The following is a 22,698-nucleotide window of genomic DNA, read 5'->3' on the forward strand; positions in this document are numbered from 1 at the left end:
TGGTTGGACCAGTTTGCACTCCCACCAACAGTGCAGAAGAGTTCCTTTTTCTCCACACCCTCGCCAACATTTGTTGTTGCTAGTTTTTTTAATATGTGCCATTCTCACTGGTGTAAGATGGTATCTCATGGTAGTTTTGATTTGCATTTCCCTGATGACAAGTGATGTTGAACATTTTTTCATATGCCTGTTGGCCATTTGCATTTCCTCTTCAGAGAAGTTTCTTTTAAGCTCTTCTGCCCATTTTTTGACTGGATTATTTTCTTTGTTGTTGTTGAGTCTCATCAGCTCTTTGCAGATTTTTGTGATCAGTCCTTTATCATTAGTGTTGGGTGCAAAAATGTTCTCCCAGTTGGTGGGGTTTCTCTTTGTTTTTGTTATTGTCTCTTTTGCTGTGCAAAAGCTCTTTAATTTGATATAGTCCCAGCTGTTTATCTTTGCCTTCACTATCACAGCTTTGGGTGATGTGTCTGTAAAGATGTCTTTGATGTGCAAATCACGTAGTGTTTCGCCTATATTTCCTTCTATATATTTTATGGTTTCAGGTCTTATGTCTAGTTCTTTAATCCATTTTGAGTTGATTTTTGTGTATGGTGTGAGGTGGTGGTCAAGCTTCATTCTTTTGCATGTAGCGACCCAGTTTTCCCAGCACCATTTATTGAACAAACTTTCTTTGCTCCAATGCATAGTCTTTGCTCCTTTGTCAAAGATTAGTTGACCATAAACCTGTGGGTTTATTTCTGGATTTTCTATTCGATTCCATTGGTCTGTATGTCTGTTCTTGTTCCAATACCATGCGGTTTTGATGATTATGGCTTTGTAGTATAGTTTGAAGTCTGGGAGTCTGATGCCTCCATTCCCTTCTTTTTTTTTCAGGAGAGCTTTGGCTATTCGGGGTTTTTTGTGATTCCATATGAATTTCATCAATAATTGTTCTATTTCTTTGAAGAATGACATTGAAATTTTGATTGGAATAGCATTGAATCTGTATATTGCTTTTGGAAGGATGGCCATTTTAATAATGTTTATTCTTCCAATCCATGAGCAGGGGATGTCTCTCCATTTCTTTGTGTCTTCTTCTATTTCTTTTAACAGTGTTTTATAGTTTTCTTTGTATAGGTCCTTTACCTCTTTTGTTAGATTTATTCCCAAATATTTGATTTTTTTTGTTTCAATAACAAAAGGGATGGTCTTTTTGATTTCTTCTTCTTCAGATTTATTGTTTGTGTATAGGAAGGCTACTGACTTTTGCGTGTTGATTTTGTATCCTGCCACTTTACTGAACTGATTGATGAGTTGAATTAGCTTTTCTGTGGAGTTTTTGGGGTTCTCTATGTATAATATCATATCGTCTGCAAATAGTGATAGTTTGACTTCTTCTTTTCCTATTTGGATTCCTTGGATGTCTTTCTCTTGTCTTATTGCCCTGGCTAGGACTTCCAGTATTATATTGAAAAGCAATGGTGAGAGTGGACATCCTTGTCTTGTTCCAGATCTTAATGGAATTGCTTTCAGCTTTTCACCATTGAGAATGATACTGGCTGTTGGCTTGTCATAGATGGCCTTTATGATGTTGAGGTATGTTCCTTGTATCCCCAGAATTTCAAGGGCTTTTATCATGAATGGGTGTTGCACTTTGTCGAAAGCTTTCTCAGCATCTATTGATATTATCATATGGTTTTTATATTTCTTTTTGTTGATGTGTTGGATAACGTTGATTGATTTTCGGATGTTAAACCATCCTTGTGCCCCTGGAATGAATCCAACTTGGTCGTGGTGAATTATCTTATGGATACATTGTTGGATTCTGATAGCTAAAATTTTATTGAGGATTTTTGCATCAGTGTTCATTAGGGAGATTGGCCTGTAGTTTTCCTTTTTTGTGTTGTCCTTGTTCGGTTTTGGTATTAGTGTAATGTTGGCTTCATAGAACGTGTTTGGTATTGTCCCTTCCTTCTCAATTTTTTGGAAGAGTTTGTGAAGGATAGGCACTAATTCCTCTCTGAATGTTTGGTAGAATTCATTTGTAAATCCATCAGGTCCTGGGCTTTTGTTTTTGGGGAGGTTTTTGATTACCATTTCAATTTCGCTAATTGTAATTGGTCTGTTTAGGTGTTCTATTTCTTCTTTATCTAGCTTTGGGTGATTGTAGAGTTGTAGGAATTTGTCCATCTCCTCTAGATTGTTAAACTTGTTTCCATATAACTGTTCATAGTAGTTACTGATTATTCTTTTGATTTCTGCTGTGTCCGTTGTGATTTCTCCTCTTTCATTGATGATCCTGTTTATTTGTGCTTTCTCCCTTTTTTCCTTTGTGAGCCTGGCTAGGGGTTTGTCTATTTTATTGATTTTTTCAAAGAACCAGCTCTTGGTTTCATTGATCTTTTGGATTGTTTTTTTAGTTTCAATTTCATTTATTTCTGCTTTGGTTTTTATTATTTCTTTTCTTCTACTGGTTTTGGGGTTTTCTTGTTGTTCTTTTTCTAGATCTTTGAGCTTCGAGATTAGGTTGTTTCTTTGCGTTCTTTCTTGTTTCTTGATGTGAGCTTCTATTGCTATATATTTTCCTCTTATTACTGCTTTTGCTGCATCCCATACATTTAGGATATTGGTGTCCTCCTTGTCGTTCAATTCAAAAAATTTTTTAATTTCTTCTTTGATCTCCTCATTAGTCCAATGGTCTTCCAGTAGTGTGGTTTTTAATCTCCATGAGGTAGGAAAGTTCCTTGCCTTCTTTTTATGGTTTATTTCTAGTTTGATGCCTTCATGGTCAGAAAAGATGGTTGATATGATTTCAATCTTGGTGTATCTGTTGATGTTTGTCTTGTGCCCCAGTATGTGATCGATCCTGGAGAATGATCCGTGTGCGCTTGAGAAAAATGTGTACTCCATTTTTTTGGGGTTTAGTGTTCTATAGATGTCTGTTAAGCCCAATTGCTCTAGGTCTTTATTTAGAGCTTTGGTTTCTTTACTTATTTTTTGTCTTGTTGATCTATCCATTGTTGATAGTGGTGTGTTGAAGTCTCCCACTACGTATGTGTTTTCTCTGATGTCTGTTTTCAGAGAGGACAACAGTTGTCTGATATATTTTGGTGCTCCTTCGTTTGGTGAGTATATGTTAATGAGTGTTATTTCTTCTTGAAGTATTGTCCCCTTGATCATAATGTAGTGACCATTGGGGTCTCTTTTTATCTTTTTGAGTTTGAAATCTGTTTTATCTGATATAAGTATAGCTGTTCCTGCTTTCTTTTTTGGTCCATTTGCTTGTAGGATTGTTTTCCATCCTTTAACTTTGAGCCTATTTTTATCTTTTGTAGCTAAATGTGTTTCCTGGAGACAGCAAAAGGTTGGGTTTTGTTTCTTAATCCAGGCTGCAACTCTGTGTCTTTTTATTGAAGAGTTTAGTCCATTTACATTTAGAGTTAATATTGATATGTTAACATCTGTATTTGCCATTGTGTTTGTCTTTCCTTTGATTTTATTTATTTATTCTTTTAATAACTTTTTTTTTTTTTTGGCCTTCTTTCATTGTTATTCGTCGCTCTGAGGTTCTGGCTTTAGAACTCCTTGTAGTATTTTTTGGAGTGGGGGTTTAGTTGCAATGAAATTCCGGAGTTTCTGTTTGTCTGGGAAGGTCCATATTCTTTCTTCAAAGAGGAAGGAGAGCTTTGCGGGATAGAGTATTCTTGGTTGGCATCTGTTTTCTTGGAGTCTGTTGACTATGTCCCTCCACTCTCTCCTTGCCCGTAGTGTTTCTTCGGAGAAGTCTGATGTCAGCCTGATTGGTTTTCCTTTGAATGTTATCTGTTTCTTCCCTCTTGCCAGCTTCATTATTTTTTCCTTGTCCTGGATTCTTGGGAGCTTTACTATTATGTGTCTTGCTGTATTTTTCCTTTCGTCGTGGAAGTTTGGTGTTCTTCTTGCTTCTTGTATATCAATTTTCAGCTCCTTCTTCACATTTGGGAAGTTCTCTTCAATTATCTCTTTGAATATTTTCTCTGTTCCTACATCTCTCTCCTCTCCTTCTGGTATTCCTATAACTCTTATATTTCCTTTCCTCATGGAGTCAGATAGTTCCCGAAGTCTTTCTTCGTTCTTTTTCCTTCGTACTTCTCTTTCCTTTTCTGTTTTGGTTCTTTTTATTTCTGTGTCTTCAAGATTACTTATTCGTTCTTCCATTTCATCTATTCTGCTTTCATTGCTTTTCCCAGAGTTCTTTAGTTCTTCCATTAATTCTTTGATCTCCTGCATTTCTTTTACTTCCCTCTTTAGGGACTCAATTTCTTTCTTCTGACCATTGTTTTCCCTCTCTAGGGACTCAATTGCATTCTTCTGATCGTTGATTATTTTTCCCTTATCATTGTTTTCCTTTATGACTTCTGTCAGTTTTTTAATCACGGCAATTTTAAATTCTCTTTCTGGAAGGCTCAGAAATTCTTCCAAGTTATTGTCGTTGCAATCTGGGGGCTGGCTTTCTTTTTGTGGTGTGCTTTTTCTCTGGAGAGTTGCTAGGTTGCGTGTGGTTCTTCTCCTCCCTACTGTCTGTTTTCTAATTTGCCGTATGCGTTGGGACACTGTGTTGTTGGGACTTGCCGGCATCTTGGGTGGGCTTCTCTGTTCCCCTCTGGTTCTTCCAGGAGTCATCTGTCAGTTTCAAGCAGCCTTTACTGGAGAAAGGTCCCTGTTCTAAAATGCCGATGTGGGGACACACTCCCCTGTGCGCCTGGTCTGCCCCGGCGGTGGGTTCCTGCTTCCCTCTGGGCTTGGACTGCAGGCCAGAGGGGGTCTGGCGTGGGCGAACTTCCCCCGCTCACCTCTGGCTCCTGAGGAAGCCTTCTGCAGGTAGTCTTTACTGAAGAAATGTCCCTGTTCTAAAATGGTGATGTGGGACACACTCCCTGCGCTTCTGGTCTCAGGCACACTCTTCTGCGCGCCTGGTCTGCCCCGGCTGTGGGTGCTCGCTCTCCCTGTGGGCTCAGACTACTTGTTCAGAAGGGGCCCGGTGTGGGCTAACTCCCCAGCTGGCCACTAGCTCCTTCAGTAGCCTGTGCTGGGGTCAAGTCTCTAGGTGGCACCAGAGATCTCTCCTAGAGCCCTTGGGGAGCTGATTTTCCAACCCGTGGGACAGGGAGCAGAGCGGGGATGGTAGGGTACACCTCAACAGCTTTGGGGTGCTGTGTCTGCCTTGTGCCCCACCGTCGTGGGGAACCCACGCCCCTAATTTCGTGCCCCGGGTCTCAGTTCCAAAGCCCTCAGTTCCAGGACGCGGGCTGTAGCCCAGATCAGTGGCGCGGGAATGGCGCCTTTTGAATCCCGCTCCCCTGCCTGGGCGCCTTGTTCCTGCTCACTCAGGGAGGGCCTCGCCCGGGTCTCAGTTCCAAAGCCCTCAGTTCCAGGACGCGGGCTGTAGCCCAGATCAGTGGCGCGGGAATGGCGCCTTTTGAATCCCGCTCCCCTGCCTGGGCGCCTTGTTCCTGCTCACTCAGGGAGGGCCTCGCCAGGGTCTCAGTTCCAAAGCCCTCAGTTCCAGGACGCGGGCTGTAGCCCAGATCAGTGGCGCGGGAATGGCGCCTTTTGAATCCCACTCCCCTGCCTGGGCGCCTTGTTCCTGCTCACTCAGGGAGGGCCTCCGCCGTCTCCCCGCAAGCCTAGGTCGCAGGCACAGGGGCCTGGGCAGCTGCAATCCGAGCGCCGCTTTCGCGCAAGCTTACCGGGCGGCCGGGGCTGTGTGCTGGTGCTGGTCTCCTCCTGGTGGGCGGGGCTCTCTTTTTAATGGCGCCTGGAGCTCACCTCCGCGGCGGATCCTGCAGGGTTCGCCTCAGCTCCCGTTCACGGGGTGTGGTGGCAAACAGCCAATTTCTCTCCTTCTGTCTACACAGACACTGTCTTCTTTGTGTCTTCATTTCCCACTGGATAGCTCTCACCTTTGTACTTTCAGTGCCTGATGTGCCTCTCTCACAACAGCCAAATTAGCAGCAGATGGATCTGGTTTCTGGGCCTTGGTAACACCTGGTGCCCCTCCAGCCCCTGGGGTGTTAACAGCTCCCTGACTGTTGCTAAATTCCAGGTTGCCTCCCTAGCTCCTGTTGGGCTTCTCTGCTTCTCCATTATCCATGGACTCCGCCCTCTATTAAAATCACACTGTTTGGGCCTCCCTGGTGGTGCAAGGGGTTAAGCTACAACCTATGAAGAGGTCTGCAGCCACTGCATCATGAGTTCGATCCCCGGCCAGGGAGCTACCCACATAGTGCAGCAGACCTCTCCTGACTCGCCTGCTGCTCCCCTCAGCAGTGTATTTCAGTCTATCTGCCTGTTCTGTCCCCCGCTCTGTCTCTGGTGAATCCTTTCACACCCCACACCTCTGGCTTATACCCTAGTTCTTGTATGCATAAATAAATAAATCTAAAAAAAATAAAAATGTTCTGTTTGAAATAGCTGGTGTGGTTTCCAGACTGGACCTTGGTGGTACAAACTGGAAGAAATCTCACAGCAAATGACCCTACCTACAATTATATGGGGGGAATTTAACATAGCAAGCGTGAATTCGTGAAATATCAGACTTTACACCTTGTATCTTTTCCTCCAGTCTCAGAGGAAGAGGTGCTTCTGGTGCTATTGGAAGCTGATTTCTCCATCTGGACATCCATCTATTCTGGGATGCTTCTCCGCACATGCTCTTTCTTTGTGTCTCTGCAACCTCTTGCCTCTCTGTGGGATCTTTCTTCACAGACTTCACACATGAGTGTCTCACCCATCTTTAAACAACAAAATCTGCTCTGTGTATCATTTTCTTTCTCTTCTCTATCAAACTCCATAGCAGGCAAATATTCCATCACTGCCTCAACTTGATCACATTCCTGCTATTCTGCAATTCATCAAAATTGGGCTTCTGCCATCACCATCCCACTCAAATAATTCTTACAAGTTACTGTGGCCAATTAGATTACTGGCCCCCAATTCTTAGCCCACCCTGGATCCATATTCTTTGCTACACAACTTTAAATTTCCTACTGCAAAAGCAGTGTTTGCCTGTTTTTTTTTTAAAGATTTATTTATTTATTTATGCATAGAAGAGCTGGGGTGCAGGCCAGAGGTGCAGGGGAGTGGGAGCGGATTCCCCAGAGACAGAGTGGGGAGCAGAACAGGCGGATCAACTGAAATACACTGCTGTGGGGAGCAGCAGGTGAGTCAGGAGAGGACGGCTGCGCCATGTGGGTAGCTCCCTGGCCCAGGATTAAACTCATGCTACAGTGACTGTGGATAGCTTAACAGTGTTGTCACTTAACCCCCTGCACCACCAAGGGGGCCCTGTTTACCTCTTCTTGATAATGAATTTGACCATATGATTTGCTTTGCCTAATCCTAATAAGATGTTTTCAGAAGTGACACCAAAGGGGCTAGCCCTTTTATGCTTCTGCCATGACCAAGAGACAACCCTGCCCTGGGCAAGGTGCCCATCCCTGGGGGAGGTTGAGTGGCATGTGTCACAGAGCCACCCAGTCTAACTGCCACATGAAACAGTGCCATCACAATCAAGCCACCAACATCAAAAAGAAAGAAATGCTCAGTGTCGCATGTCATTGGCATTTGGAAGTTGAATGTTATGTATTATTCTTGTGAAAAGAGTTAACTAACTCAGTCACCAATGGCCAGAACCTATAGAGATTCTGAGGTTTTCATTATTTATTTGCAATAACTGGTATTACTGACTACTCACTTCTTGGGGTCCTATCCTTTCTTGGACCCCTCTCTTCAGGTCTCCTTAAATGTTGGTCTTCCTTAAGGTCCTGTTCCTAGCCCCATCTTCCCGCTCTGCAGTGTGTGGAGAGTAAAAGAGGCCATTCCATAATATGCCACACTGGCATCATATTGTCTTTGAATTAAAGTTAATTAAGAAACAGCTAGTCAAGGGCCTCCCTGGTGGTGCAAGGGGCTCAGTCTCAGCACTATGAAGCTATCTGCAGCCACTGCAGCACGAGTTCCATCCCCAGCCAGGGATCTGAGCCACATGGCACAGCAGACCTCTCCTATCTCGCCTGCTACTCCCCTCAGCAGTGTATTTCAGTCATTCTGTTCTGTTCCCCACTCTGTCTCTGGTGAATCCTCTCACCCCCCACACCTCTGGCCTGCACCCCAGTTCTTCCATGCATAAATAAATAAATCTTAAAAAAAGAGAAACAGCCAGTCAAGAACACTCTGACCCTCCTCCGTGTCCTTGAAAACAGATGCCCTGTGTGTAGGCACCCTGCCTGTGCCAGGAGGGAGAGAGCCACATGGAAGCACATTGTGTTACTTGTGCATAAGTCCAAATGTTGCAGTCTTGCCAATTCTTTTTTGTGCAAAAGGTATAAAGGCTGCCTGATTCTTTCACTACTTTGGGTCTCATATCTTTGGGGTCTCCAAAAATTAACTTTTCTGCTATTATTTTTTCCTTTATCCAGACGATGTTTCAGCCTAGAAGCGTTGAAGAAAACATTATTCCCACCCTCCCTCAATTAGTGGATGTTGATCCTCAATGGGAGGAGGAAAAACGTAGGGAACATAGTCACAGATGGGCTGTATCATAATTTTTCTTTATCTTTAAATCTTCTACCTCCATTGCCATTATCACAATTCAGGTCCTCATCATTCCCTTGGACTTTGCAATAACCTTTTTATTGGCTCTCTCCCTCCATTTTCAAACCAGTCCTTCCATCCACAAACAGCTGTACAGCCATCTCTTTGAAATGCGAATAGAAACACATTAGTCTCCTGTAAAATCTTCCATTGGCTCCCTATTACCTCCAAGATGTACAAACCTCTCTCCATGGTTAATAATACCCTCAAATATATGGCCCTTACCTGCACATCCACTTTTTTGCTATCTCCTTTCCTCTTACCCAACCCCATAATTGCCCATATGAGAATACAAATACTTTGAAAGGTTAAGAGATTATTGAAGGTGACATAGCTAGTCAGGGAAAAAGGCATCACAAAAATGTAAGTGTCCTGACTCCAATATTCAGGGTTCAATCTAATTAAGGAAGATATGCTTCAAATATAAAGGGCTGTATGAAAATGATTTGGTTTATTATAACTGAACTTTGAAGAATATAACATAGTCTCCTTGATGATTATAGTATGATTGGAAAATTGAGTAGAAAACAAAGTGAGACATTTCCAAACAAACACTGCAGAAAAAATACATATTTAGCTTATTAAAAAAAATCACTAAACAATTTAGTCCTAACTATGAATTAATGTTCTATAAATCTTTATTGGGAAAAGAAACACAATTTCTTTCTTGCTTGTGTGAATTAAAATGACCTATAAAACCTCTTTATGGATTTATAATAGAAATGTTAAAATATCTGTAAGGAAGCTATTTCAAAAGTAAAGCCTCTCACCATTAACTTCAAGACTCATCTATTAAACCTCTGACATTACCAAACAACTCTGCTTCAGAAGGTAACACTCTATACAGGGGATACTATTTAAGAAAATGGCCCTCATTTTCCAGCTTACTGGAAATGATTAATCTTTCGAAGAGCTTTAAGGACTACATACCAAAGTTGTTACATTTTTGTCCTTTCAACAATGACTACAAGCTGAGAGCAGGCTAGTAAATGTGTTATCGGCCAACCCATTAGAGTTCCATTATTTTCTGTCTTACATGGCTTCATGTAATGAATTTTTATAATTAAACTAATGGCATACAATTTATTTTTCCCTCTTTTTACTTTCAGGGCCCATTTCTCTTCCAGCTTCTTTGGAATAAGTTTTCTACGGAAAGAAGGGAGGAGAGCCCTCCAAGTGCTTCATTACCTTAATTTCATTATGACATTTTGGAAAGCATTCTCTTATCTGGACTCCCTCTTTAATTTGCTGACTTTATTAGAAGGTTTAAGCAGTGTTGTAATTAACAGATCACCCAGCTACCCCAGGCTTCTAAGAGAAGTCTGGTTGAGGGTATGGAAATGGTTGGGTGGAAATGACCCCAGAGAGAATGCCAGAGGGCAGATCCCCAGAATATGGGGTTTTCTCCATTTGTCAAATTCTGTGAGCCTAAAGGGGTACTGTCACAAGCATTCAGTGTTTTTATGCCAGAGGATTATACTGGTGTACCCCACTGAGTCAGGAATGACTGGGCAATTGATTAAGGCTACTTGTCACTTCCTGGCAGAAAAAATTGAGAGGCACTGACATTATTCACCGTGTTCCTTTCCTGTTTGAATACAGGAGGATGTATGAAGATACAGCTGTCATCGGTCATGGTCCCTGAGTAACTAAATTAAGTAGAATCTCCTTGAAAATTCATGATGGATATACTGTAATGTGAATAAAATATAAACTTTGAGCTAAACTTCTAGTTCTGGGGGTTGTTACTGTGGCCTAACATAGCCTATCCTGACTGACATGCCTATTCACGTACTCTGTGTCAAGAGTAGGGCAATTCTAACATCTCCAGAAGCTCCAGGGCTAGGGTCAGAATAAGCTACTATAATACACATAAAGAATAGATGATGTTGCTAATAAATGCTTAGAAACTAGGTTTTTAAAGCAGTCTATAAACTTGAAGAAACAAGAAAAGATCTGGAGTCTTAATGACATGCAGTTAAACACTTTTAGGACAACTTAATTGAGATATAATTCACACACCATGAAATTTACCCATTTAAAGTATATATTTAGTGGTTTTAGTATATTTAAATAGTTGTGAAGCCATCACCACAATCTAATTTTGGAACATTTTCTTCAGTTCCTGAAAAATCCATCAAAAGTCGCTTTCCACTGAATTCTCTCCCTCTCCCAGTCCTTATTGCATATTTCATGCAATGGGCTCAATGATTTGTGATCTTTTTGACTGGCTTCTTTCACTTAGCATCATTTTTTGAGGTTCATTTATGTTATAGCATGTACCAGCACTTCATTAATTTTTATTACCATATAATATTCCATCTTTGAATCTATCATATTTTGTTTACCCATTCATTAGTTGATAGCCATAGGGTTGTTTTCATTTTTAGATTATTACGAATAACTGCTATGAACATCTGTACTAGGTTATGTGGACATATATTTTCATTTTTTTATATGGAACTGTTATATGCCATACAGTAATGATAGGTGCTTTGGTGGAGGCTGAATTAAGCACATTCACATATGGAGGTGTGCAGTTGCACTCCTAAAATTATATAGTCATGTAAACTAGTGGTGAATCAACAAAAACAAACAAAATTCTCCAAGAACTGCCAACATTTTTTCAAAGTGGTTGCACCATTTTACATTGCCACCAACCCTGTGTTCCATTCATTCTATCCCCTTATAAACATTTATATTTCTGTCGGATTGGTAGTGAAGTATCCGCTTTCATTTCTGAGATCAGTAATTTCAGTCTTTTTTCTTTAATCAATCTATTATAGTTAAAAGGCTTCCAATATTATTTTTTCCAAAGGATCAACTTTTGATTTTGTTAATTTCATTGATTTTTACTCTATTCTTCATTACCTCCTTTTTACTGCTTAATTTAGGTTTAATTTTCTCTTTTTTCCTAGTTCTTATGATAGGTTAGGTTACTCATTTGAGCTCTTTTTCCTTTTTTTTTTATGATTTATTTATTTATGCATACAAGGACTGGGGTATAGGCCAAAAATGTGTATGGGGGGGTTGAGAGGACTCACCAGAGACACAGAACAGGCAGACTGACTGAAATACACTGCTCAGAGGTGGAACGGGCATGTCAGGAGAGGTCTGCTGTGCCATGTGGGTTGCTTCCCGGCCAGGGATTGAACTTGTGCCGCAATGGCTGCTGACAGCCCCATAGGCTGCGTCTCAACCCCTTGCACCACTAGGGAGGCCCGAGCTCATTTTCCTTTTTAATATAGTTGTTTATGGTTATAAATTTATCTTTATTTATTTAAGATTTATTTATTTATACAAGCACTGGGTACAGTTAGAAGAGTGGGAGGGTGAGAGAATTCACCAGAGCCAGAGCGGGGAGCAGAGCAGGCAGAAGGACTGAAGTACACTGCTGAGGGGAGCAGCGGGCGGCAGACCAGGGAGCAGCGTGTGGCAGGAGAGGTCTGCGCACCATGTGGGACCCTCGTCCGGCAGCTGGGGATCAAACTGGTGCTGCAGAGGCTGCGGGCAGCTTCGCAACCCAGCACTCAACCACTGCGCCACGGGGGAGGCCCTATAAATTTCTCTTTATGCACTGTATTTGTTATATCCCATAAGGTTCAATAAGCTGTGATTTATTTCCATTCATCTCAAAGGAATTCTGTATTACCTTTGTGATTTTTCTTGGACTTATTGCTCAGATTGTGAATTTTTCAAATTAACTTTTGTTAATGATTTTTAATTTCATTCCACTGTGGTCACAGAACCTACATTGTCCTTTTAAGTGTATTGACTTTTTTGTGACCTAGGATATAGTCTATACTGGAGAATATTCCATGTGCAATTGAGAATAATATGTATTGTTATTTTTGGGTAGAGTGTTCTATAGAAGACTGTCAAGGTCTGCTAGTTTAGAGTTTTTCTAAGTTTTCCCATTTTCTTGTGGATGTTCTGCCCAGTTTTCCTCTGTTATTAAAGATGAGCGATTGCCTTTTCTGTTTTTTTTTTTTTTTTTTGTGGATTGTCAATTTCTCCCTTCAACTCTGTCAGTTTTTGCTTCATGTATTATATTTTCTTAATTCTTTTCTTCTTTCTTTTGCTCAGAATAAACTGTTCCCACTGACCTATTTTTCAAGTTCACTGATTCTGCTGCCAGCACAAATTTTATGTTTAGCCTCTTGAGAGAATATTTTATTTCAGTTATTGTAGTTTCAAACTCCAGGATCTCTATTTACTTCCTGTTTATAATTTGTATATATTTATTGATATTCTCTATTTGGCAAGACATTCACATAGCCTTTATATGCAACCCCCTTCACCCATACATCAAAGTTTTTCAAAGTCCTGAGGACATCTAATTCCCTAGATCTCCAGTTTAAGTTTTTCTCCAGACCCACTATTATCTCAATTGGTATCATAGCCTCAGGCAGCTGCTATTTAAACAATGGCTGTTGATTGTTTTAGATAAACAATCTGGGATCAGGACTTTTCCTGAGGAGTTAGCTCAAAACCAGGTCAAATAGTGGTAATACTCTGGGAATGAAATGAATCTCTCCTATCTTGGTCTTCCCTCTCTGGTGGCTGTAAGACTTCTGATTTTCAAGGCTACTGTGGAGCTTGGAAAGCTGAAAGTGATGGGTATAGGCCAAATTAAAAGGATTGAGACCCTGTACTTACTGAGGTTCAGCCATTTACATATTGTGACCATCCTGTGGTTAATTTCCAGAGTTTAGAAAAGCCTATTTTGATCATTTTATGGAGGAGTGGATTTACAGAGTTGTCACATTATATTTTCAAGTATGGAATAAATTAGACTATCAAAATAAAAAGCAAAGTTTGGTACAGTCAACATGTAAAGATAGTTAAGTCTTGGTGACACTGGTTTAAATGTTTATATAGTATACCAGCATCTGGGAAAACTAGCCTCTACCCCCTATGCTCTGAGTGGTGTAGGACGCACACTGTATGCTTTGAGGACCTTAATAGCTTCATACACACTTTTGAAGGAATATTACTCTGAGGTAATTGCATCATTTTTGCTTCATCACATAAAAACTTTAGGAGAGAAAAAAAGTGAATAAAGAAAACACATGAAGAAATTACAGGTGCTGGCAAGAAGAATTTTGATGTTTTTCATTATTGTATCAGAAATCCAATCCTCAGGGCCTCCCTAGTGGCACAACAGGTTAAGCACCGAACTATGAAGCAATTTGCAGCCACTGTAGCAAGAGTTCTAACCCCGGGCCGGCCAGGGAGATACCCACATGGCACAGCAGACCTCTCCTGTCTCACCCGCTGTTCCCCTAGGCAGTGTATTTCAGTCAATCTGCCTGTTCTGTTCCCCACTCTGTCTCTGGTGGATCCTCTCATCCCCCGCATCTCTGGCCTGTACCCCACCTCTTGTATGCATAAATAAATCAATCTTTTAAAAAAATAGAAATCCAATCCTCAAAACTACCAAATGTGAGTCAATCTGCTAATTTAATTATATGTGAGTCTAGAAACTAAACAAAATGTGTGTAAGAATTTGCCATTCATTCCTGTACAGAGATAAAGACATAGCTGATACCACCACCTCCCCAAATGATTAAAACATTCAGGCTCTAATTCCTTTTTTGAATAAGTTCTCCACAATAAGTTTCTTGTCTACTAAAATAATGTACAATTCTCAAATATTCACTGTATTTATTTATACATAACAAGTTTAACTTTTAATATTAATTACATTATTACAGTGTATCTATGTTTCAAGTTCCCTAAAGAATGCCTTCAAAACAAAGTTTTTTGTAGCCTCAGAAATGTTTGCTTAATAATTTGATAAATTATTGGATTTCTCGCTTCAGATAGCTTTAAATATTATATAGCCAAAGCAGCAAGGTTCAAACAAGATTTCACTTTTCTATTGAATTCATGTACTCTTAGCTCAGCCAAGCACAAAACAGCTAATGCCATCACGTTTGAAAAGCTTTTATGCTGAATTTGACACAAAAGCAATCACAGAGCAGACAAAAAAAGGAATTTCTCTTTCAAAGGCTGAAAGGGGGAAAAATAAATGAAAACTCTGAGCCTGGGTAAATCTCTCTTGACACTGGAAAAGGATGTTTAAAATCATCAAGAAATAATTTTTCAAAGGTACCATTGCCAAGTTTGGACCAGTCTTAATAGCTTGGGAACAGGTTGTGAAATCAACCAAGATTCTGCCAAATGAAATAAATCCCAGGATGATTACTGTTGGCAGTTTATGGACCCAATGGCATATCATCTTATCTCTTATTGAAAGTTAAATGGCATCAAATCTCATAGGATTCTGTCATAGCCTATTCGCAGGGATTTTGATTAGGATAGAAATCCTGTATGATTTTCCCTAACATCTGTCTTTCATCTCAAAAGAACATTAATGTTTGACCAGGACCAGGGAGAAGATCAAGTGAAGCCATGTGGTTAACAAAATCAACTACTGACTTCATGTTTTTGTTTCCAAAGAATTAAGGGTTATATAGGAAAGAAATAAGCTAGACATATATCATGGGCATCTGTTAATGATCTGCTCATTAATTATTGACATTCTTGGTCATCTATGGTCTATATTTTTTTGCCAAACGAGATTCTCCTGTTGCTATATTCTTTCACCCTAACTATGCTTTCAAGTTCGACTTTTCCTAGATGTCATTTCAGATTTGATTTCTGTTTGGAGAAGGAGTTGGTATTGACACCAATTTGTCTCCACTATTTTTCTAAGAGATTAAGTTTTCTAAATATCCAATGAGTAAGGAAATAGTTAAAGATGGAACTTAAAAAAATATTGTGAAGAATTAAAAATGATAATTTTTAAAATTTATGTACCAGCACCTACATTTATACTATAATACTGAATTTAAAATCAGGATACAAATTTTATTTAGGGCCTCCTCAGTGGTGCAGGAGGCTGAGCGCAGTGCTGTGAAGCTGTCCACAGCCTCTGCAGCATGGGTTCAATTCCTGGCCAGCCAGGGAGATACCCACATGGTGCAGCAGACCTCTCCTGTCACGCCTGCTACTCCCTTTAGCAGTGCTTTCGGCCGTTCTGCCTGTTCTCTCGCTCTGTCTCTGGTGAATTCTCTCACCCTCCCACGCCTCTGGCCTGTACCCCAGTACTTGCATCAATAAATATTTAAAGAAATGTTATTTACATTATGAAGATGACTGAAAATATGGAGACAAGAAATGAAAGAGATTTAAAGAAAAGATTGGTAATTATGAATCGTTCAAATATCAGAACAGTAAGTGATTTTTCTTTAGTTCAGTTTAGTTTAGTTCACTATAGTTTTCTATAGTGACTGCTTTAAATTTTCAAAGATTATAACAGTAACAAGTATCTCATGAAATAACTTTTACTAATCTAGATATTGCCTCTGACAGAGGTAACGAGTCTGTAAAACCTTATGTGGCATTCTAACATTCTTGTTATACAAATAGAAATCTTGTCCTCATAGCAGCTTAGGTCTTTTGGAAAGTAGCTATTGACAGAAAAACGGATGTCACTTTAAACCAAGAAAATTATATGGCTTGTTTCTCAGATGACATAGCTAATTTGAGATTCAGAACCTAGATCAGTAGAACTCCTACTACCAGAAAAGTATCTGTAAAGGTTTTGAATCAAATATTCATTCCAATACAGTTGTTACCATATTACTTCTCTACTTAAATTCCCCTAGAAGTTACTCATTGTTTATTGTTCAAGATCTTTTTAAACTGACCTATAAATACAAGGGTTGAAAGAATTAAATTCATGTAAAGCACAAATCACTATTAAGTGGACAGACAATTGATGATATTCTGGGGAGAAAGTAGATGAAGAAGTAAAGAAGTTGGGCTGGAAGTCAGAGGATGGGAAGAGAAAATGAAAGTATACCTTATCCCTTAGACCCACACCTCAGATCTTCACTCAGAGCCCTCAAATAAAGTAGAAGGAAGGAATCCAGCTGTCAGGTTTTTTTTTTTTTTTTTTTAAGAAAGGAATTTAGTCTTACTGACTTCACGCTACTATGCAAGTATGTACATCAACTTGGACATGATCTTAACTGATGGTACAATGTGTAAACCAGCCTATATACCTAATTATTCACAAAATTAATGTTAAGATTGATATTTGCCATCAACTTTCCTTTATTCTCGAATTCGAAAAATCTACCATTCATTTCAGCTTATATTTAACTTTAATCAATTTATGTTAAAAATCATTACATCTTAATCCATGGTATAACTTTATCCAGTGTTAATCAGCATTTCAGTTTGCAAACATCTCTTTCAAACTAACCTTGGTTTCTGTGATTTTCTTTTGGATCGCATCCATTGTGTAGGGACCCTCCTTCCATAACTCAAGTTTGGCTCTGGCCTGTCCCAAGACCTGCTCAGCTTCTTCCTTAGCTTCCAGCCATTGCGTTGAATCCTTTAACATTTCATTCAACTGTTGCCTCCGATTCTGAAGATGTTCCTGCACTTCATCCCACTGACTCTGAATCCTTTCAACTGAATAGAAGGAAAATGATAATTATGAGTAAATACTACTCTGAAAAAGACATCTGACATTTAATATCCAAACACTGTCTCACATTTTATATTACTCCCATAAAATATTGTTCATCATGTTACTATTCGGATGATGGCCAATGGAATTCCATACTTAAAAATTGTCAAATATGAGTTTCTACTAAATTATTATTTAAAAGTGATCTAAAATATCAGCAGTATATGTAAAAATTTACCTCTATTTTCAATTCTTAAATCCAAGTATGAGTAATCTTTTAGAAAGGTTCTAAATGCCCAAATCCTCCTCCCATTACCACTGAATTCAGTGCCGGAGAACCTTACTTCAATACCATCATTGGTGTTTCTTTCTTCAAGGATTTGTTTTGCCACACGAAGCCTATATCACTTAAGAGGCAGGTGATTTACACTGGAGAATTGACTGATGAGAGTCACTGGGTATCAATATTCTAACCCACTTGATCCTAGGGGGCAGATAACTGTGAGGCATGTGTTTTACAAGGCTTCTAGAATTCTCTCAGTGGGATAAAGCTCCAGGGGTATGTAGTGGTAACTTGCCTGATAATGCACCACTGTCATTGGCTACCATGCCTTACCTGTCTCACTTCCTCACTCCCCTACTTACATTCTTTCAACTCTCAAGTAAACAACTTGTTCTTGAAAGCTTTTCTAGCATATTCTGGGGGCAACTCCAAAGTACTAGGCATAGCAGAAACTATGCTTAATGAAATAAACAAGAAGCAAAAAGACAAATACCATGATTTCCCTCACATGGCATAGAAACTAAATGGTAGAGCCAACACTTAGGCTCCTTACAGCCAATGCCAAAAGTATCCATTGGCTCTGACCACATGGAATTCCCTTAGGACCATACAGAAAATGATTTTTATGGAGTGGTAGAAATTTTATTAAAGGGGATTGACAAATGAATCAGTCCATGATGGATGAGAGCTGGAAGATAATTACCCCTTGTGGATGGCAATTGTGAGACATAATTTCTTACTGAATCTCAGAGTTCACTCATCAGCATTGAACTCTAGTTGCCCACAGCAATGACTTGATCAATAATTGGCACAATATGGCCTCCCTGGTGGCGCAAGGGGTTGGGCACCGCACTGTGAAGCAATCCACAGCCTCTGCGGCACGAGTTAGATCCCCGGCCGGCCAGGGAGAAACCCACATGGCGCAGCAGACCTCTCCTGTCTCACCCGCTGCTCCCCTCAGCAGTGTATTTCAGTCAGTCTGCCTGTTCTGTTCCCCGCTCTGTCTCTGGTGAATCCTCTCACCCTCTGTATCTCTGGCCTGTACCCCAAGTCTTGAATGCGTAAATAAATCAATCTTTAAAAAAATAATTGGCACAATTATTGATTCCTTTGTTTTTTCTATTTCATTGTCCTCCTCTACTGATACTTCCTGGGATCACCTTACAATAAAACCACTTTCAGGTAAATCCTGGTTTCAAGGGCCTGTTGCTAACAAAACCTACTCTTATATTAAAATTTTATTCATTTACAAAAGTGCTTAGTGTACATCCCAGGGCTTGGTATTTGGTATATTTTCAATGTCAGACAAATGAATTGTGTATGTAGACTATTTCCCTTACTCATGCTTCTACTTTATAATGACGCAAAAATGTCACTCACAAAATTAACTTTTATGCAAAATCTTGCATCTTTCTTCTTTAAGAGTAATTGCTGTCTATTGTATTTCAAGTTTACATAATTTGAAGACTGCCTTGGGTCTTTCACATTTCCCTCTTAGTTTTCCTCTCTTCATGATCTCGGTTCTCAGCAAACATTCTCTGGACTTGCTTTGTTTCTGACTTAATGCCTTTGCATCAACATATTTTCTTATATAAAATGTCTTCAATATCATATTTTCTAGTAGAATATTTCATGATTAAAAAATCCATAAGTTAAAAGGTATGTGTGTGTGTGTATGTGGGGGCAAGAGGGAGGGATGCAGAAATCTTTCAGTCAAAATGAATCAATGAACCTCTCTAATATCCTTAAAGTGTAGGTCAGAAGGAATCTGTTGGCATGTCTTTTTGCCTCAGAACATCTTTTTAATCAAAACGTGGACTGAGTACTATTGAAAAGTGCATGCATATATGGAATAAGGATATTTTTATGAGCACTTTTAACTTCGGAACACACAGAGGATAAATAACAATAAACTATATTTTATGAACATAAGTACAATTAGATAAATAGTATAAAGAGAGTAAACAGATGTAGCACCCCTTGTGAAATAACGAACCATATGTGAGAATCCATTTCCAGAGCAAAAATTATAGAGATTATTTTCTTTACAAATGGGTTTGCCATAAGATTTTTCTAAACAGCCTCCTTGTCAACTCTATTTAAAATATCATTTGACTTGTAATTCCACTACCAGGTAGATGTCTGACAGAAATGCATACTTACTGTCACCAAAAGCTATGTTCTAAATTGGAAGATTCCTCAAATTGGAAAACACCCAAATCCCCAAGTACTGTAAAATGAATTAATACATTCTAATATATTTATCAAGAGAACACTATCCAGCAACTAGAATGAAATATCCACAACTATATGCAATGATAAGTATGGATCTCACAAAACAATGTTAAAGGAATGCCAGCTAAAACAAGTACAAGTGTTTTATTCCATTTATAACATGTGCAAAAGCAGAGAAAGGTAGGATGACTGTCAAAGTCAGGAAAGCAGTTACCCTTTGGGACTCACAGCCACTGAAAGAGAATGTGAAGGGGGTTTCTGAGTTTGTGGTAATATTTTGTTTCTTGATTTGGGTGCTATTTACATAGTGGTATTCGGTTTATGCAAGTTCTCCAAGTTAGACATTTAAAAGATGTGCACTTCTTCATGTGTATATTGTACTTAAATAAAATTTAAAAAATACTATTTGAATTGCAAAACGTATTCTACATACAATGTTGCAGAATTCATCTTTTTCAAAAGTGTTGCAATTTGTGAACTATGTATCATTTTGGCAGATATGAATGGTAATAAGAGATGCAATGGTTATGCTAAAGATATAATTAAATTAAGGTTTTAGATTTGTGTAAAAGAACATTTTAGAAGTACTCATTGGACAGTGAACATGGCTAGACCCCCAGAAACAAATCAGCACATGGAGACTAATGGAGCAGTTATTCAGTTATTTGAAAAAAAAAAAAAAAAGAAACAAAGCAATGCAACTGATTGATATAGCTGTCCTAAGACTACACTCTGCAGAAACACATAAAAGAAAATTTTAGAAGTTTTATATAAATTCCACTTTGTCAAGGAATGAAAGGATAATGAAAACATAAAATCTGAAGATCATTAAAAAGAAGCTGTTGTCTTGGAACCAGACCATTGTGGTAATTGGACATCATACGGACCTGGTAATTGTCCATAATTGGGCAACAATTCAAACTACAAAATTTCACACTACTGTAACACTTCATCCAGGATATTACTGATGGATCAAAGATAGATTATGGCAGTGTACTTGGTCACTAGAGGCCATACTGGTAGATTTATGTTTATACCAAATTCATCTGACATACAAAAGTGAAATAATAATAAAATATATGCATATAAACTCTGACAATCTGTGCATGCTGGTAACTGAAGAGCTACCTAAATGTGTGCATTTCTCTTCCCAGAGGTCCATCACGGAAAGCTTCTTTACTGATTTGTGCAGTAAGTAGATGTTGGATAATGAAGGGATATAAATAACCAATGCTAAGGCTCAGGATGACAGACTGGGACACAGCACGTGTCCTGATTTACGGATCTCTAGAAGTGTCAAATTGGAAACTCAGCAATCATGTCAAGAACCACAATATTGCAGAGAAAGAAACAGTACAGTTGATTGAGTACTAACCAATCTTTCACTGCGAGTTTTTAAGCTAGCTATGTTTGATTATCAGTATACATTCTTGACTGATATAAATTCCCACAACATTTCTCTTAGGGAAAAATGCTATTTACAAAAACGAAATGATTACCTTTTTGCATACACATTGCCACAGAACAAAGAGCAGTTCTGTTGCCATTTCTGCACTGAAATTACAGCTGAGAATTAGAAGTCAGTGTGACTACGTTTTAGAAAGAAACCTCAACTAACAGGTAATAATGGTTTATAGCCTTGTATTTGTGATGAAATAGCTAATTTAGCTTTCAAAAAAAGTTACTTTACCACAATCTCAACTCTAAAACTGAATTAATGATAGTTGCAAAACCAAAGATCTGCTGTGAAGATAAAATTAAAAAATGAATAAAAGCATAAAGTGCCATAATAATGCAAGGTGTAGAGAAGGTACAGAGAAGATTAAGAATGGATTATAGTCATCAACCAATATTTATGATCTGCTAGGGGGTGGACACTGTGGTTCTCAATGATTCCACAGAGTACACAAGAGGTCCAGGTAGAAGATACCAAGATGGGAAGGTGACATCACAGGTGACTCTTTTGAGGACATATGAATACATGACCAATGGCAGGTGTTTAACTAGTTTCAACTGTAAGGAAAATGACCCCACGTGAAGTTCAGAAAATGAATTCTGAACCCTTTCTTGGGATGGAGAAAAAGATGTTGGGCTCACTACAAACTGTTCCCTGAGGTTAAAACAGTCAACAAAATGTTAGGCATGCTCAAGAAAGGGACTGAAATCAAAGAAACCACCAGTAGTCTACTCTTACACATTATCAGAAGACAAGTGTACATTGAGTAATGTGAGCTTATCTCAAAGATTGATATTCAGAGACACAAAAATCAATGAAAGTCAAAATTATAACACTCAAAATTACAGGAACTACTGAGATTTGTTCTTTCTACTTCCACAATGCATTGAATTATGGTTCTGCAGAATACTCCAGAACCTGCAGAAAGGAGTCTCAACTGAAACCCATGAGGAAGAAGCAGCAGCAAATATACTAACGATGAAGTCAATGGTAACTAATGTGAATGTGCATCTGCTCTTTTTAGGAGAAAGGCAGGAAAGTGGTTGTCATGCAAACACATAATAAAACATCTGAGATATTTCACACCAGAAAGCTGAAGAGAAGGAAGTTATAGGCACATGATTAGCTCCTAGCCAACAGGTAAATCTGAGTATTTGTTTCTTATCTAAATTGACTAAAGCTAGAATTCAGAAACAGCCAAGCATCTAGTTTAAAGTCATGCAAGACAGACCCCGAATGAAAATCAACATATTATTGTTTGTAATTTTTTGTACTGAGGTAACACGTTGACAACACTACATATGACTCAGAGGTATAGGCTCACACCTCGTTAGAGGCAGGTTACCACCCCAAAAAGCCTAAGTTAAAAATATTTCATGTTGGACCTCTCTGGTAGTGCAAGGGGTTAATACACAATCTATTAAGCTATCTGCAGCCTCTGCAGCATGGAGTTAGAGTCCCGGCCAGGGAGGTGACCCGCATGGCACAGCAGACCTCTCCTGACTCACCTGCTGCTCCTCTCAGCAGTGTATTTCAGTCAGTCCGCCTGTTTGCTCCCCACTGTCTCTGGTGAATCCTTTCACTCCCCCACCTCTAGCCTATACCCCAGCTCTTGTATAC

At 39.2% G+C, this 22,698-nt stretch overlaps 1 protein-coding gene across 1 annotated transcript in view; it reads right to left on the minus strand.

Annotated features, from left to right (window-relative positions):
• Positions 1–22,698, minus strand: part of DMD (dystrophin) — a gene marked incomplete at both ends in the record, with an annotated part of 1,915,324 nt that overhangs the window by 518,724 nt on the left and 1,373,902 nt on the right. The window contains 1 exon segment of the mRNA XM_084258879.1: positions 16,895–17,106. Coding sequence (XP_084115005.1) covers positions 16,895–17,106 — 212 coding nt within the window.

The sequence above is a fragment of the Talpa europaea genome (genome assembly GCF_964194135.1).
Source record: "Talpa europaea genome assembly, chromosome: X".
NCBI classification, from domain to species: Eukaryota; Metazoa; Chordata; class Mammalia; order Eulipotyphla; family Talpidae; genus Talpa; species Talpa europaea.